The sequence below is a fragment of the Pieris napi genome, chromosome Z (assembly GCF_905475465.1).
Source record: "Pieris napi chromosome Z, ilPieNapi1.2, whole genome shotgun sequence".
Lineage (NCBI taxonomy): Eukaryota > Metazoa > Arthropoda > Insecta > Lepidoptera > Pieridae > Pieris > Pieris napi.
Window position 1 is genome coordinate 6,797,531 of NC_062259.1, and position 19,051 is coordinate 6,816,581.

General features: G+C 33.6%; 3 protein-coding genes across 7 annotated transcripts in view; 2 read left to right on the plus strand and 1 right to left on the minus strand.

Moving 5' to 3' along the window:
- LOC125062162 (activated Cdc42 kinase-like) overlaps positions 1–13,457 on the minus strand; it is a 30,879-nt gene extending 17,422 nt beyond the window's left edge. Inside the window, exons 1-13 of one of the 3 annotated variants that reach the window (XM_047667843.1) lie at positions 13,123–13,457; positions 12,929–13,007; positions 12,253–12,433; positions 11,994–12,167; positions 11,741–11,890; positions 11,226–11,374; positions 10,842–10,982; positions 8,524–8,683; positions 7,793–7,924; positions 6,676–6,773; positions 5,728–5,824; positions 4,502–4,720; positions 2,815–2,980 (exon numbers count right to left, since the gene is read on the minus strand). In XM_047667843.1, the coding sequence (XP_047523799.1) occupies positions 2,815–2,980; positions 4,502–4,720; positions 5,728–5,824; positions 6,676–6,773; positions 7,793–7,924; positions 8,524–8,683; positions 10,842–10,982; positions 11,226–11,374; positions 11,741–11,890; positions 11,994–12,167; positions 12,253–12,433; positions 12,929–13,007; positions 13,123–13,126 (1,750 nt within the window). In that variant the 5' untranslated portion in view covers positions 13,127–13,457. The remainder of the gene's footprint in view (positions 1–2,814; positions 2,981–4,501; positions 4,721–5,727; positions 5,825–6,675; positions 6,774–7,792; positions 7,925–8,523; positions 8,684–10,841; positions 10,983–11,225; positions 11,375–11,740; positions 11,891–11,993; positions 12,168–12,252; positions 12,434–12,928; positions 13,008–13,122) is intronic. The other 2 variants (XM_047667842.1, XM_047667844.1) reach the window with 2 other exon arrangements.
- A 639-nt stretch (positions 13,458–14,096) lies between these two features.
- Positions 14,097–19,051, plus strand: part of LOC125062871 (neurocalcin homolog) — a 47,579-nt gene continuing 42,624 nt past the window's right edge. Inside the window, exon 1 of one of the 2 annotated variants that reach the window (XM_047669099.1) lies at positions 14,097–14,219. The gene's annotated coding sequence lies outside the window, so the exon portion shown is untranslated. Of the gene's footprint in view, positions 14,224–19,051 lie in introns of both variants that reach the window. The other variant, XM_047669100.1, reaches the window with a different exon arrangement.
- The window catches only part of LOC125062870 (neuronal calcium sensor 2), a 34,281-nt gene continuing 29,343 nt past the window's right edge, over positions 14,114–19,051 (plus strand). The window contains exon 1 of one of the 2 annotated variants that reach the window (XM_047669097.1): positions 14,114–14,219. Coding sequence is in view for 1 of the 2 variants with exons in the window: in XM_047669094.1 (XP_047525050.1) it covers positions 14,617–14,653 (37 nt within the window). In the remaining variant the exon portion in view is untranslated. Of the gene's footprint in view, positions 14,220–14,251; positions 14,654–19,051 lie in introns of those variants that run through there. The other variant, XM_047669094.1, reaches the window with a different exon arrangement.

Here is a 19,051-nt window from a genome sequence, read left to right on the forward strand (position 1 = left end):
TGTCCAAGGAAGATAGTGCTTTACGGACAGCTCGTTGCCGGAATGATTTCCGGCATAGAAGAATCATACAGCGAAATGGTCGGTGGTGATCTCCTTCGGTCATCCAAAGTCGAGTTGGACGCGAAGAAACACCCCAAAAGTCGGCCTTCTCCTTTAGTGTGGGCCAGCTAGTCATCATCCCTGTGCAGTGGTGGAATGGCGGGCTGACAAAAATTCCCTTGGACAGCTTTGGCGAGACACCAGAAGGCTCGAGTCCCCGAAGGGAGTTGAGCCAATCTCTCGCGAAATCTGGCAATGGTGCTCTGACTTTGCTTTAGTGATTTCCCGTTTGAAGAACCTGGAGGCTGAGTTATATGGTTTTTTAAGTTCGCTGGTATTGGCATCACGAGATTTCACCGCTTCCGCCCATGCCTTAATGCATTCTCGCTTTCGACGCGAGGCCGCCTTGCAAGAATGTTTAAACCAGGGCTGGACTTGCTACCGATCGGCACCGCAGAAAATGGAATAAAGAGTTCCATGCCTGCCTGTGGGCCACGTGTTGTACCATGACCACTGCCTTCACAACCACTTTCTTCAATTAATTAGAACGAGTACAATTCAAAGAAAACGGCGTGTTAGTAGAAGGAAAAATCATGGCTTCGTAACGTTAGGGAGTGGATGGGTTTTGTTGCATCTGGCACAGCATAAGACACGCTTCACGAGACTGAAGACAAACCTCCAGTAATAAAAAGCACAAAAAGAAGAAAAATATTGCTCTCCAACAGCAATACTGATTTCATTGATTGACTATTTTAATCTATATATATAAAAGAAAGTCGTGTTTGTTACAACACTTATAACTCGAGAACGGCTGGACCGATTGCCATGGTTTTTGATTTGTTGGATTTGTTTCCGTCCCGAATAGCAGAATAAGCAATAAAATGTCGGATAAGTTATCGAATAACAATAAATAAATTAATTAATTTTACGAATGCAAAAACCATATGGTGCCATCTGTTGACAAAACTACGCATCATTTTACGTCGAATTCGTGTCAGTTCAAGAAATTCCGATCTTGAGGTGAATGAGGAGATGATGTTGGATATCAGAAAGTGCTTAACATGCAGTATCGCCATATTGACGCTAGAGAGAAGATGCCTAATGTGTAAAACTGCCATTCTTCTTTCGCAATGGCAAGCAATAAAACATTTCTGTATTTGCAAAAAAGTTGTATTAATGTAATACTTAACATTAATGAAATCCGAAATTTAGTTAAATTAAAGTAACAACGATATTATAAGTTTGTAGGGCGGAACGAAGTTAGCCAGGTCAGCTAGTTATTTAATATTTGTTAACCCACAAATGACAGGATCTAAATGGCAAAATTCTCTCAAATTCCATAGTGAGAAGTATTTAGAATTAGGTATATTACAATTTTGAATATTAAAATCTCAATCGCCGTCAGAATCGTGGTACTATTCACTTAAGCAAATAGGCGTGTTAAAAGATTGTTTATTTTGATTCCTGTTCATACACGATCGTATGCAAAACAGAGCATATTATGATAACATCACATCCAAGGTGACAAAAAACTATATAATAAAACATCCTTGCACTACAGGAGTAGAGGGTGAGATGTTCCAACTAATATCCCAGAAAAGGAATCAAGTATTAAAAGAAGAGAGTTCTCCGTAAAAAAGCAATGCCGGAGCGCATACAATTCTGCCCTTAACTGAGCTGTTATTATTAATGGGTTCGTAATATGGGTTATAAGAATCCCAGAATAGCAATAAGATTCATTTTGTCTCAAATAACTTTGCGTTCTCTTCATAATTTTTTTTTATATCGAAAACAGATATCGTAAAGCCAAATTTTAATAAATCGCCCACTCAATGTTCAATGTTCGTCCAATACAAGAAAAAACGTCTGTCCTAATATAATAGACATGTAGAGACATTACCTAGACATACACGAGTCTTGTTCGCAATTGTGTTGAAGCTTTGAACAATGAGGACAATATCTAAAGCACGACGCACATTGATTCCCAGAAATGTATAACTGTAACTGTCATTGGCCTTCAATGTCTGAGTGTGAGAAATCAATACTGAATTGCGACTGATGCTTATTCCGGCATCCGATTTTAAAATATTTTTATGAGAAAAATGAATATTCTAGTAAACTTTCACACTCACTGATAAAATTTCTAAATGCAACAAATCCGCTGTTATTAAATCGTATTTAACACTTTACGTGACCATAACATTTTTTTTTAAATTGTAATTTTGATTGAAACTACTACGGAAACCAAATCATAGCAAATTAATCAAATTCTTTTATCCGAGTTCGCGATCTTTGTCTGGGTTTGCCCCTTATAGGTTCGAAATATGTTAGGGCCACAACCACAAAACTGAATTTGCTTGAAAAACGCTGAAAAACTCCGGCGCACGAGGCAGCTTCACTTTCGTTGAGTATATTGCGACATATCCCAATCAGGACATGGAGATTTGCGTCAAAAAATCTTAAAATTAAGGGATAATAAAACAACATCACCGTGATAATCTTTAATTTTGTGTTAAGCGTGGGCCGCAAGCGTAACGTTCGACTTCCCAAATGTATGAAAATTCGCAATATTCGCCGCAATTTAAAATCACAATAAAGTCCGCACAAGTAGCACAGTTTAAAATAATCCAAAATTTACACGAAAGTGAAGATATCACATAAATATTGTAACGGGTTCGAATCCAACACAAAAAATTACAATTAAAATTTTCGTTTCTTAGGGAGAATAGTTGATTGCAAGACTAAAAATTATCGCTATAGCATGGCTGTACTTACAGGCTAAGTCGACTTGATCGCAGCCAGGCCTCTGCTCGAAGCCCGAAGTCAGCAGAGGGTATGGTGTACTTGCAGCTGTTAAGTGCGACGGTGAATTTGGGTTTATGAGCGGCACCTGTTCTAGATCTTCAGACGGTCGGTAGGGCGTCACGATTTGGCGTGGAGGCTGTAAAAAAGCAATCATTAGCTACTGCATATAAGACAAAAAATGTCGAAAAATTTAAAATCAAAATACATACTGGAAAACTTCCAAGCGCCACGCATGTATTAATTTAAAATTCACTTTAACTTCTGAAGTATTTAAAACTCTTATTGCCTGTGTTATGAAAAGCTCTGACCATTTCCAACACGTGTGCACTCAACAGGTGTTCCGGGCAGTATAAACAGGGTTGCACTTGGCCTTGTATTGCACAATTGCAGGCGATCGTTACGCGCCTGCGTGGTGAGTTTATCAACTGGGCCCAGATTTATGGAAGTGAGCTGGTTTACATTATGCAGAGTGCACACTGCACATTGTGCATTACAAAATAATATCGAAAATGTAAAATAAGTTGTTTCGAGATTTGTCTTCCATAGTGAGACAAATATCGTTTCTTTATATGCAAACATTGACAACTCTATCAAATTCAAACTCAACGGTTAGGGGTTTTAAGTGTTTGTTTGTCCTTCATCTCTAGGTATACCAATTTCCTATACAACCCCCTATAAAGGAATACCGAAATGAGTATGCAAATTTAAAACGAATTGTACGACCTTTAATTTAATCAGTATATTCGTCAGTGTATAAACACGCTTAGATGACACGCTCTTCCGTCGTCTGAAGGTCAATAGTATAACCTTCAATTTAATATTGACATCCACGTCCCCGGGCAGGAGCTCGAGGACGGGGTAGTAAATATGCATGCGCAATGCAAATTCCGCATTGCAGCAGTAAATTCTAGGAATTGCCTGGATAGTTACTGCGTAATAGAATGTTCGAGATACGTTTGAGTGTGGGCGTAGGTACACATGTAAGAACATTATGTTACAGACGAATCGTATCAGACGATTGTACTGCATGGGCGGATTTCAAGATTGATAAATTGTATTTCAACGCTTTGTTCGTCCAATACTTTAGAAATATGAAGATTTTAAATGAATTAAAATATCAAATTAAATAGGATATCAAAAAGTTGTTACAGTCTACATTATTTTTAAACAATTATCTAATAATTTAAGTGATCATAATATTCATTAGAAAAACATAATTTTAACGCTGAAATACTCCAGTACCACTGTTCGTCACATTATATTTTTTTATTCTTGCGAAGTTTTAGATAACACTAGCTGATCCGGCAAACGTCGTTTCGCCATGTATATCATTTATAATAAAAAAATAGGGGTTGATCGTAGAGGGGTGAAAGTTAGGGGTTGTATGTATTTTTTAATGCTGTATTATACAAAAATAGAAATTAAAAATTTTGTCTAAAAAATAAAAATAAAAATTTAGGGGCGGACTACCCTTAACATCTGGCGGGCTGATTTGTGAATCTAAACCATTCCCAGATCCCCTTGAAGACACACAAAAAATTTCATCAAAATTGGTCCAGTCGTTTAGGAGGAGTTCAGTCACATACACACGCACACAAGAAATATATATATTAAGATAAGCTATAAGTTTAGTTCAGCGTGCTATAAGCAAACTTACACAACCAGCGGGATCCAAAAATGATATATCGCCGAAGTAAGCACCATCGGCGCCCACATGACCTGTATGCTTCACGTCGCCTTGGGGGCTAGATATCATACTTCGTTGTATTGAACGTTTGCCCATAACCGTGTGCCGTTTAGCATCAGATCGCAAAAGTGATGAACGGATGGTGCGTGACGGATGCGGAGAGGAGCCAGGCTCGAGTGATTGAGATCTCTGAGCAGAAATATGGTACTCTAATTTACATTTAACGAAATTGACCAACTGACCACAGCCATGTAAGAAATAAATCTGTCTAATTGTATTATCTTAAATTCTCTTTTGTATTCTGCCAAATTGTGTTTACACTATGATTGAAAGAGATAACTTTAGAAAAAATTGGGTGCAATTGATTCATTTTTTAAGAAGGAGGGGATCAAAAGTATTTGCCATGTTTCTCGGGTTAATAATATTGTTATGGAATGCATAGCCCAGATTATTTAGTTGTACTCAGAGTATTCATTTGTAACGGTAAGGCGATGTAGGTTTAAATTACCTCTTCATTACTATATTTGAACAATATTCGAACATAAAATTTCGTGGAATAGGATAAAAATTAATTCTTAGTACGTTGTTAAATTAAAACTTCAGTTCTTAACTTTTTGAATGTTGTATAACTGTATGAATAATCTATAAATGTTTCTGTTTACATAATTGGTATTATAGCAAAATTATCTAACCTAAGATTTTCTCAGGACTTTACCGCCTAACAGCAAAGTGTAATTAATATATTATATATAACGGTCAATCTCGTCAAATGTATGTACTAATAAAGTGTTTAGTCCTTCGAACATTATTTTAGTTAATAAAAATTACTAAGTTTTTTAAAGTAACTTAGTAAGGAGTAAATAAGCCAGTACTAAAAACAAACGATTTTAGTAATGGCTTAAAATCGATATGTGTTCGGAGGCCCAAAACCTTAGTTTATCAAGCACAAGAAAAATGAATGAATGTATGATAAAAGAAATTAATAATTATATAACAATAATCCCCTTATAGTATAAGACAATGCACAAGCAAAAAAAAACAAAAAAATAATAATACGATTATCGTAGTAATAATAATTATAAAATTCCACATATAAAATTAAAAGTTCTAATATAAATAAATGGCTATAGCAGGAATGATGATTTTAATATATTGAAAATATATCGCACACACTATTAGTATATAAAAATAAGTACCTCATTTTTGATGATTGGTTTCGTGTTGTTCGGATGGAAAGTCCCACATGTCCCGCCAGATAAAACGCCATACCACATCGCTGTCTTTGTAAAATCCCTGTGGACATGATATAGTACATTTATACATAATACTAGCTGCGAACTTCGTTTCTCCTTAATGCCTAGCCTACCTTTTTAGTACATACCAACATGGAACATTTTGCTATGCTACCCCATAGACTTTTCGGTTTTCCGAAATGAAAACTTTTAGGTTTTTCTGTGCTTTTCTCTATATAAACCTCACAGTTCTTATTAACTAACAAATAAAAAATAGGGTTTGATCGTAGAGGGTAGATGAAAATTAAGTTTTATGTATTTTTCATAAAAAAAACAATAAGAGAATTTTATATATTATTTATAATATAATTATAGTATAAGAATAATAACCTAGTCCTATGTTCGATTATAATAATTATGCAAACGCGAATTAACTGCAAACCACTTATTTTAAATTGTTATTGTCTGAATATTTGGAATATTAAGTTTTATAGTAGTTAATGTAAAGCCAGAGAGAAATGACTTTTAATTTTAAAAAAAATCTATTCATACATTGGTGAAGATATTGCTACAAAAAAGGATTTTGGGCATTATTTTCGGCAGCGGCGGGATTATAGTAAAACAGATTGCTGCCATAATGGTTTCGGGACTCAATTAAAGACTACTACTTTTATGTTAACAATTTACGCATACAAGACGCGCATATGACGATGATTTTTAACTTTTTGTCGCACGCCCTATTGCTTTTAACAAATTTCTGGTTACCGATAGAAGGTTTAACATTCTCGAAGGATTTTAGTTTTTAATTCTAAAATGATATATTTGTGTATCGATATATTAAAAAAATATTAGTTTCGCGATTTTTCATATAAAAATTTTGGCAGACATTATATCGAACAGGAGACAACATACTCTTTCCCAAGAACTGTAATTTTTTGACCAACTTTGTATTTCAGAAAGTTACTATGAAGGCCTTCCACGCTCCTTTGTTGGTTACCAATCGCTTGAACCTGAAAAATATCATAATATAATACTAAGATAAACAACATTTTATAATGAGAACCGGCCTTGCGGTTATGTGAACTTATTTCATTCTAAACTTTTAATTATTAATATTATGTACCTAAATACCGTCGAATTGTACGAAGTACATTAATTACATAACAAAAAGATAATTTTGCAATGATGCGACATTTCTCTTACAACAGGAATATTTTTAAGCCACTAGTCTCAATAGTATGTTAAAACATACATAACGTGAAGGTGAGTTTCATCGTAGGACGTCAGTTCGTTCCACAACATTGCTTGCGCCACTACAAATCAATTCGATGTCTATGGGGGGCGGTATCACTTAACATCAGGTGAGCTTCTTGCCCGTTTGCCCGCGTATTTTATAGGAAAAAAAATATTGTATTAATTTTTCAATTCTAATGGTAACGATGTCGTGACATGAATTAAAACCCAGTGAAACATGTAAAATTCTGGTATGAGTATTATAAAGCGTCATTTAATATACTATACAGGCATGTTTGTTCATTTAATGGCCTTTTTGGTAAAAAAAATCGGTTGTCTGTAAAGTCAGTTTACTGACGATAGTTGAACGTGATATCAAGTCCAGGACGTACTGGAAAAGGCACGGGTCAAAAGTAGTCAGACGACGAGCGTGCATGGCGAAAGTGGGTGAAACGAAAAAGGAATGGCAGGGCTTTAGTATGTTGAAATTCGCGGTCTCTGCCTACCAATTACAAACCAAAGGCGTGAGTGTATAGATAGATAATTCCTCAACGTGGGACCCACGTGTGGCACACACAATTAGATTGTTATTTTGAATACACGAAAATTTAATAAAATTATTTGGAATTTAAATTTTAGTAATTCTTTATATGTTTTGGAAATTAACTTACTGTGATTACCTAGTAATTTCTACTAAAAACTTATAATTTAAGTTTTTTTCAACTTGCATTTTTCATTAATTTCATAAGAATGTTATATTGCCCAATAGAGCTGTCTATTACGCTTGATACATTACCTCTTCAGGTCTTATTTGCTTTAGACGAGGCTTTAAGTCTTTAAACTTCGGTCTATTGTTGGGATCATGAGACCAGCACTCAAGCATCAGTGAGTAATAGGCATCGGGACAGCATTCTGGGCGCTCTAATCGCTGAAAAATGTAAAAAAATACGTTTAATATTCATAGCACATTGCTGATAGACATATTTTATATAGATAAGACATAACAATTTAAAAAAAATGATAATTTAAATATCATTAAAATATCAATACACTCGCAGGCTACCGCGTGCGACTCTCGTGCCGGTCGTAGGTTCGGTCCCCGGCTGTTCCCGGTGAAGGAAAACACCGAAGTAAAACGGCATGCCATAGACACAAAAAGTCGACGGTATGTGTCAGACAGAAGGCTAAGCACCTACTTGTATATTTAATAATAATGATCTAAGAAACGAAATCTGAGATAGATGATAGTAGCACAACTGTATTACTAATATTATTAATTAATTTATGTGATATGTTTAATGATATTTTTAATTAACATATTAAAAATATCAAGCATAGCAATATATTGATATATTTTATAATATAAGGTACTATTGACATTAAACATTTTTAAAATGTATATCAGGGGAACAATATTACTGAAACGATTATCAAGGGAGATGGGCAGTAGTTGGGGGCATTAATATATTTGAATTCCAATATTATAAGAATTGGTAACAGAAACCTTTTTAAATATTATAAAAATACCTGATAGTTAGGTGCGTCAATGGCCTCCAGAATTTGTTGTCCGGAGAATGCAACCCATGGCCGAAAACCATAAGTGAACATTTCCCATAGACACACACCAAATGCCCATACATCACTTGCTGATGTAAAGCGCAGATACAGTATACACTCCGGAGCACACCTAGACAAAATAACTGGTTTAAAGAACTCCAAAACCAGTTAAAATAACACTTTAAACCATAGTTGGAAAGTCGTGTTGTAGACATCTAACAATTACTTTAATACAATTTAAACTGCTTGTCAAACATATGCCTGAAGTTCGATTCGAACAAACAGGTGTATGGAAGCCGGAAGGCTTTATTCTCCCTTGATACCCATTGTCGAGTGGCCCTGACGGCCTTCCCTCCATCGTACTTAAGACATGAGCTTCTGAGTTGACTCCAGTGCTCACACGGCTCTTTCGACTATCGTACTGCTCGGGCGTAGTTCCTAGCTCATGAAAGACTGCCATGTCCCCATTCACAAAAAAGGCCACCGCTCGAACCCATCCAGTTGCAGACCTATCGGAATCACTTCTTTATTTTCCAAGCTAATGGAGTCTATTATCAACAGGCAGTTCTTGCGATATCTGGAGGAGCACCAGCTCCAGCACCAGCATTAGACGATCACTAATTCGTCCGTAAGGCTTTCGCCGAGGTCCCACGGCTGGTGATCTTTTTGCCTATCTGACTCATAGGTGGGCCGAAGTTGTGGAAAGTAAGGGAGAGGCATTGGATGCTAGATTGGAGCCATCGATAGAGTTTGGCACTTCTGTCGAAACTACCGTCATACGGTTTGCCCGATGGTTGGCTATTTTTCTTGCAGGTCGTTGGCATTGAAGTCTTAGTCGACGGAGCGTGCTCCAATTCTAAACCCATCAATGCAGGCGTACTCGTTCAGCATAACATCGACACATTATATTCCGGCCATCCGAACATTTCTCGATCTGAAGTCCATGAGAACCGTATACAAACTTGATTCCAAAATTGAAACGATACTGGAGAAAGTTTCTGTTTGGGGTAGAAGCAACCTTGTTAAGTTTAACTCTACAAAGACCCAGGATTGATCGTTCTCTGCCAAGAAAGATCCTTTTGGTGTGTGTGCTCAATTTGAAGGCGCTCTCCTTAGTACTTCACACAGCCTCAGTATTCTTGGGGTTGGTATATCGAGAGAAGTCCAATTCCGCAGTCACCTGGAAGGAAAAATCAGACTGGCTTCCAAAAATCTGGCCAGCTAGGTAAGCAATATTTCACTGAGGCACAACGTATGCAGCTCTACAAGGTTCAAGTACGACCGCATATGGAATACTGCTCACATCTCTGTGCCGGTGCTCCCAAATACCAGCTTTTTTCTTTTAGCCAAATTCAGCAAAGGCGAAATTCGTCGAATTATCAATCTCCAACGTATTACTGATCTGCTTGATTCCCTCACTCTACGCAGATAAATTACGCCTCTTTGTGTTTTCTACAAAGTGTACTAGGGTGAGTGTTCTGAAGAATTATTTGAGTTGATCCCTCCTGCCTCGTTTCAACACCGTACGGGCCTTATCAATTTGAAATTTCATCAATATACCTTGATGGCCGGAAGTCTTCCAAAGTCCGCTTCCGAAGACACACTTTCTTTTGCGAACTAGCGGACTGTTTAATCGATCCCCAGTGGGTATCTTCCCTGAGAGATACAACCTTCAACTAATCGAAGTTTAATAGTACCTCCTTAAAGCCCGTCAACTCACCCACTAAAAATGGGTGTCCAAGGGCTGCGATGGCTGCTGTTTTGCCCCCCCTTATTATTGAAAAAAATTGGTTTCGACAGTCCTGTATGTAGAGTTCTGGTATAAAAAACAGATATGCTTTCATGTTTTGGTAATTTGAACTACTATTTTTGGTAATTAGAACTAATAAGGCTTTTATGGTATAATTCCAATTTGTTATTTTGTATACCTTAATCTCAAATTTGCGCTAAAAATATATATATGAAAGATACTAAAGCCAACATTTTTATGTAAGCAATTTAGAATCTCTACAAATTTGTTCTAGTAGTGAAAGCTTATTTTAAATGTCTCTAATAATTTTAACAAAATCTGGGTTTAATGCAGTACTATTAAAAATACATTCCCACTTAACAAAATATGTATGTATATTAAACATTATATATATATTCGTACACGACATTATATGTATATACTAAATTTTAATATTTAAGCAGCAATTATTGTTTATGAATATATATATATATAGTATGGTACAATGGTTAGTTATCTAGTGTATCATTTAGCTTTAAGTAGTTAGAAATTAACTCACCAAGCTACAGGTAGTTTAAGATTAACATTATAATTTGTTTGATAATAGTCTTTCCCAACTCCTAAAGCTCTGGATAAACCAAAATCTGAAATTTTTACTCTATCTTTGCTAAATACTAATATATTTCTTGCAGCAAGATCTCTGAAACATAAAAAAATTATATAAGTAACAACTAAACAACACCTTAGAACAATATTTTTTTTCTAGAGTTTATTTTTAATAACTTACAGCTCCTTAAAACATGTAAAATATAACTGTTAGATCTTAGTATATATGCTACATTGTATTTTATATTACTATTTTTTTTTTTAATTTTATGTATGACACCCTGCGATTGACATTAAACCAAACATGATATTAGCAGAAAAATGACAATATTAATACCTATGAATCAGTCTTTTATTTTCAAGATAAGTCATTCCATCACAGATTTGTTCAGCAAACTCGCAAAGATTAGGCACTGGGAAATTACTTCGAAAAGTTACTTCCTGTAGGCATTCTAAAAGAGATCTAAGGGGTGCTAGTTCTGTTACCTAGAAAAAAATAAAATTAATTAGAGAAGCTTTTAAATTCAGATCTTTGTTTAGTGAAATATAATTATGCATGCACTCTTCTGAGGCGTAGCTAGTCATAACCCACCATACCCAGAACAAACAGGGTCAGGTACATAAGCGGATACAAGGGATACACTCCATACAATCTCTTGTAGAGGTAACGGGTGAATTTATTTTGTACTATATGTGGGGTGCTGTAAAGTTTACCACATTATCATGGATTATTATTTTTTTATTAACTTTACATGCAAGAAATTGCAGTGTAGTATATAACTGCAACTTTCAGTTTATTTGTTAAAGATATATAAAATTATAGGTTATTATGATCATTAATATTAAACTTACCAGCATAAGGGAATCCATATGTAGAACAACCCCATACAACCTTACTATACTAGGATGTTCAATACTATGCATCACAGCCGCTTCTTTAAGGAATTCTGTAGAGTTTGATGTCATTCGCTCATTACCAAGACACTTTATAGCAACTTGCAACTGTAAAATAATAAAATATCATTAATGTAGCATTCATTTTAAGGACAGTTAACTTAAATTGAAATATAAAATACCAAATTAATAAAACATATTGCATACTAACTCTTTGATTGCCAGTAGCCCATGTTCCCTGCTGAACAACACCAAACTGGCCCATGCCTAATTCCTTGTTTATTGTTATGTCTTCTATTGAAATAATATGTTTTGGAGATATTTTAGTATTACTCTCAGAATATTGATGAAAATCAACAGTGTTTAAATCAAGTCCATGATTAAACTGAAACAGGAATATTAAGTTTAACTGAAAAAACTTTTCAAGGATATGATAAAACTTCCAATAAAGTAAATACTTTTTTACTTACAGTTTCTTGTTTTTTGTTTGCGCTAAGGAGCTTTTTTATTTTTGTCATATAATTGTTTGGAAAATATTTGGTGTAGAGTTTTTTATACCTTCTTTGCTCTGGTTTTGACAGACCAATTTGTGCAAGGTCTTCAATTGCAACATATTTTAGTTGTGACAATTTGCTTACTTTTAATATATCCCTGAAAAAATAAATACTAACATTGTATTGTGTGCAACACGACACGCACAGCAGTTAATGCTTTTTGTCTTTTATTGACAAGTCCCCATATTTTATTGTTTTCTTTCTATGCTCTTTTGCCTCATAATATAGTACAATAAATGAACTGAATATCATGTAGAGATAATTTATCTAAGAATAAAAAAAATAGTTGTATATTCTTAATGCTAAAATATATATAAATTGCAAGGTCAAACATTTGCATCAGCAGCTTTGCTAGCTATGTTCTAAAAAATATTACATCTCAAGATTTTGTTTTGGTAGTGTATTGAACTATGACTCTATAATATATTTAGATCTTAATGTCCTGATATATTATATAGTTATAGTTCTAAAATATAAATTAGTAGTTATATTAAAAAAGTTCTATAACTCTATATAATATAATAACTAAGTAACTATGTTCAAAGTTGTAAATCTTTTGCACACTGCACATATAAAATATAAAAAAAATCACCTGAATAATTCATAATATTGATGCAGTTCTGCTTCTAAAAGAAAGTCCCTTAAAGCTTCATAGTCATCAACTAAATGATCTGAAAACAGATATATTCTGAGCAGGCATAATACAAATTAATTATTGTAGGGAGGTGTAAAGGTACAACTTTTAAATTACTTTATTTCATGGTCAGAGAATGCAACATTTCTTACCCATGATTCTTAAAGAATTCAATATATTTTGTAACGCCAATCCAGTTCCCGAAAATTGTTTACGTGTTAATGTTTTCAGTTAAAATAACATGGCCATTATGCGTCTATCCGCCGTAAACATTAAGAGAGTCGAGACGACATAAAATGTTAATGTAACCGATCTATTCATTAAGTAAATATTTAGTAAATATTTAATAAATATATATATATATATACTACGATAAGTGAGACGCTAAACTTGCTGTGAACTTTTTAGTTTAAAAAGAATATTGTAAGTTTGTCTTTGTAAGTTTGTAGCTTTGTAGTTTGTGAACAGTGAAAGTGAATTCAACTTTGCGATTTGAAGACTTGTACAATTATTTAGTCACTACTCACTGTCATCTTAGTAAAGTCACTTTACTAAAGTGTTACTAAATAGTAGACATGAATCATAAAATGTCTTTAGATTGTAGAGTCATCACATAGATCCAAAATTTGAAACTTCATTAATTTAAGCGTTAAAACTAAACAAAACCTAAATTTTTTCGGTGTTTAATTAAAAAAAGGAATAATTCGTTTTCTATACTATTAGTATTCAGGTAACGGGTAACATAACATAATAATGGAACGCGCACTGTACAATTTTTGAAGTGAAAACTTCTTTAGCGGTGTTGTACACTTTTTTTGGAATGGGTAAAAAATGTTAAACTCGCGTCAGGACAAATTCGTAAGACGGATGTTTTTTTACTTAATATTAAATATGTACTTTATAATAACGAAGATGTAGAAGTTTTGGAATTCATGTAGATTGTAGAGTCATAGAATTTTCTAGTCATGTATTCATGTATACTTATGGAAGTGGCAACTAACAAACTTGACGTTAAGACGGTTAAAGCCTTATACAATTTGTTTGATGGCAACTCACCAACGAACTGTCAACCGATGAACCAAGGTTTGCAAATATGGCGCAGGTTTCTACAAAATGCAGTTCACATAATAAGTTTTAGTTGTCATTTTCAAGTTTGCAAGAAAAAATTGAGAAATGAATTTTTAATAACCCTTGTCTGCTTTAATAATTAATAGTGCTATGCAGAACTGTTGATGTGAATTATCGCTATGTAGGTACACAAGCTTTACATTCATTTGCGTTTTCATTAAAATAATTTACCGTACATTAGTCTTTTCGTCTATTGCACTAAGAATGCAGTACCTCGATATTTTTTTTAAATATTGTAAGCAGAATTTTCTTAGACGTGACCGATAATTATTTTAATAAATATAAATAAGATTGCAACGAGAAATGGTTTTGTCAAGATTTGCTCTTATGAATAATAGAAAAAAAATTAGTGAATAAGTATTGTATAAGTTTAGTAAGTAATGTGTTAATAATGTTTAATTTATCTTTATATATAAGTCTGTATATTTAACGTTTATTATATAATTAAAGTAGAGTTTGAGACTGTAGAGTGTGTGTGGTTATACTAAAGACTAAGTGATATTTAAGAACTCTACTAAATGGCAATGGAATGCTGCAACATGGCTCTTCTGTCAGGTATGTTTTTGTTTTAATCTTTCTTAAAATATAGTTAAGGAGAATACTTGTAGTAAATTTTATTGCCTGTGATTGCCTGTATAGGTGTTACATTCGTAATGACATTCTAATAAATGTGTTTTATTAGAATGTAATGTGCACAGGAAATAAATTTTGTTACAAAATAGAATGTCATAAATTTTTCGCATATTTGTTTTGTAGTAAACAATTACTTAAAACCATATTTAAGGCCGGGTAGTATTTTCATTAACTTAATAATATACAGTTGATCTTTTATTATTATTATTTATTATAAATATTTATTTCGTATTTAAAGCTCTCCTTCAGATTAATGACAGAAAATTACCTTAAGTTTCTGGCAGAATGTGGTAATGAGTATTAGTAGTACTGAATACTTTTTCATTGGCCTATTTCAGGCATCACTTTAATATAAACCTTATAAATGGTATCCCCAATTATTTTGATAACAGCCTAGATCTGTCCACTATCCTTGGAATGACTGCTTAGACAAGTGTACATAAGCTAGGTTCAAATTGAAAGGAATAATGTGATGCGATGACATGACATTTACTTTACTATAATAATTGCACTGAATAGTACAATTATTAGTATAACATACATGACTACATATTATGTTGAAGATTGATATGGCTTTAAAACATATACCGATGGATATTCATTAATATTTAAAAAAAATAATGAAATGATTAATAAATAATCTGATTACATTCCCTTGCCCTACGGCCCTGACCTCTATGCCATCTGTAGACCACCAATCTGCGACTAATGTGTCTCTATATATTTTAAACTTTATATTAAACTCATTCAATTCAAATAGAAGACAAAGGAGAAATAATTAAAGTAACTTAAACAAAATAAGGCTCCTTATTTATCAAATAATCATTGGTCAATGCTAATTAATATTGAGACATTTTTAAGCAAATTTTTATTGGTGGAAAAAAATACAAATTAAAATTTTGTGGTGGTTGTTATGATGTTATTTGAGCTTCAAAGAGAGGCTCATACGCTTGTAATGAATGACATTTGTTTGAAAATCTTCAGTCAATCAAAATAAATCAGTTCACCAATTTATTATGATAGGTTTTACTGAATATTCCGTATTTTCATGAGTATGCAACAACGCATTTAAATAGTTAAGCCTTAGTTTAATCATCTTTATATTCTTCTCTATGTTCTTGTTAATTATTAGGCTTTGTAAAACGTAATTAATTTCCCAATATTGTTTGTGAAATTTGAAAAAAATAATAATAGGTTTTGTAATAATTTGTCATGAAACCTCTACACGCTAATCCGCAGTTGCAATATCCTTTCCGTAAGATTAAATATAAAGGTAAAACAATTGTGCAATTAAGGAAGCTAGAAAATTAAAACGAGCAATTATTTTCAAAGATAATAGAAACGAGATAATAATTATAGAACGATTTATTCCTATGTAGAGTAGGACAATTGTTAATTTCATGTTATAAAAAAAGTACAGTGCTTTTGTGTACCTTGTTCTCTTTCAAAAAGATCATTTATGAAATCAATATTTTACTTATACGTACTATTTCCTTGCTGCAGACTACCTGGAAGTCTATACGTATTTCCTTCCTATCTCCGTATCAATGTTTCTGAACATACATAACAGAAAAGTAAATGCCCCTTAAAACTGTGTTCACATTGAAACGGAATACGTAAAATTCATGAAAATGTAGTTTCAACCCCATTCTCAAGCCTTTTTGTAATTAACGCCATTCGAATAACAACACTCAAATGCGTCAAACATCTGGCTTAACTCAGCAATGCTTTAAAACGATTTTCTTGTTTAAATTAAAAATATGCTCATTTAATTACACCATTTATTTAAGTCATAATTTTTTTAATCAGTTCTTATACGTATCGGTAAGTTGGCTAGTTCAACAATTTATTTCAAGGGAGATTTACTTAACAATAATGAATTGTAAAAAGTCAACTTTTTTAAGACTTAAAATTTATATTACTAGGTTGTCTTTTAAATTATTTGATGGGCTAAGTTAATCTTATCTAAAAAAATAAGTAAGTACAAAACTTTACTTATTTTTTTAGATAGTCGTTCATAATAGTATCTCTAATGAGACGCTAGTCAATATTTAGCTACGAAATTTAATGTCCGAATAGTAACTGATTTTAGGAAGCGTGAAACAGTAAAAGAGCTTTTTACCTTTCAATAGGATATATGTTTACCTTTTTTTACGATACTCAGAGAATGGTGCAATAATGAAAATATCGTCGCTTAAATACCGGCATGAAATTGATATTTATAAATGTGATGTAATCTTAAGACATTTAAAGAACTCTTAGATAGAATTAGAACCATTGTCTCGTGCGGTGACGTTTAGGTACATGGAAATTATTTTAAGGCTCATACGAGCTCTAAATATAAATTGGGATTTGTGATGTCATGACATAGGTCATACGTACATTTAAGTCTAAATACTGATGACATCAGTGACTGAAGTATCATGCGATTATAAAATGCAGTACATGGTTATTGTAATTATTAATTGTTTTATGGAGTTTGTATATAATTTTAACGCGCCTTGCGTGTTTACTAACAATATAGAAAAGCTACACAACTAGGGAATGCAATCCCGATCCCGCGGGATTCTGATCTCGCGAGATCCCGTGTAATTTTTCGGGATCAATCCCGAAGCATAATATGACGAGATCCCGTTCGAGATTGACGGGATTGGGAGATGCTTATTTAGTTAGTGCAGAACATACGTTGCGTTTCATTATTCGAAAGCTAGAAGACCTAGAAACTACTCTCTCAGAAAAGTTGGCCACTTCGATAAAAATCTGAAAAATCCGAATAATTTTTAAGATGATTTGGAGCAATGGAAAGGCAATGAGACTTTCCAATATTGCCAAGCAAATATCTAAATCAAAGAAATCAAGAAATATAATCACACTATTATAGAGATTAATAGAGAGTAGTAGGAACAAGTAGAAATTAATATATAGTATTAAACGAAGATCACTTGCCACTTCCTATGATTTCAGAGGATTTAAATATGTACTGCTACACATACTAATACATCATCACTTCAAGAGGAATTAGAAGAAACTCTCCGAGCGTCTAAAATTCCTTTTACTTTTAGACGCTAGCTTAGACAAATTAGAGTCAGTAATACAAACATAAATGGATTTTTTTGAGTGTGGTGGAACAAGGGGGCGATTGTTTCAGTTTACATAATATAATTGCTTATTCACGCTGTTTCCAACCAGTGTTGAGTTGGAGAAAGCATTCTCAGCAGCAGGGAACATCGCAACGAACATTAGATGCCGGTTATCAGATAGCACTCTTGCTACACTTTTTTTTAAGAAGTAACTTTCTAAATCTACTACTTTTTAATCTCCTTTAATTATATCTACTTTTGTTTTGATTATGTTCGTAAAACTGTTAATTATTAAGTTAGTACTAGAGGCCTTTGTTTTCTTTCAAATAATATTTTGTTTTAGTTAACCTTATTATCACAAACAAGCAGTTTTCATCATATTCAGTCATGTGAAATTCACATTTTTTTAAACACGACGAGATCCCGAAAATCTCGGGATCCCGCAGGATTGATATTTCTAATCCCGAGGGATCTCGAATTTACGATCTCGAGTCGGGATTGCATTCCCTATACACAACATGGTCAATCACGCCCTATTACTAATAACAAAGCTGTATTATTTTAGGGGATATTAAAAGGGAATTGAGTACCTTCCATCTATGTTGAGCATAAACGGTATATATATTCAAAGACGAACAGTTGAAAGCTTAGCCAAAGTAAAAGAGTATGGGCATGAAACAAAAAATTTAGTAAAGATTAGTACCTAACTGACACAAATAATAGAAAACCTCTAAAGTCATAATAGTCCATTGAAATGTTACATGGCCTAACATTTGATAGAGGACGCAATTTTATTTACGGGACATGTAGGGGGTGTCAATACAAGCTTTAACCCAAGTTTGTGGGGTTGGCGCCCTTGTCCCCCGGCCGCCATCTTAAAGAGTTTACTCTGTAATTATAATGATGATAACAAATGTAAGTTAACTGAATCATCAAGGATTACTTATACTAATAAGTAGCCACAGCCCAGCCCTTGGTCTAACTGCAATAGTCGGTGAGCGCAATCGCTAGCGCCCACTGGTCCAGTTAGCTTTTGAGGTTAAAACCAAAATCGTATTTACGCAAACAGTGACGCGCTTTATTTAAAAAGCAATCTAAGAAAAATAGTAAAAGGTTTTACAAACGGAGTCAAATGCTTATATATAAGTCACGGAATACTTGTAGAGTTTCAGACTAAAGATTTGACATTCTGCAAATACAATACGAAAAGGCATTAATAATTATAAACTCTAGCCGTAAC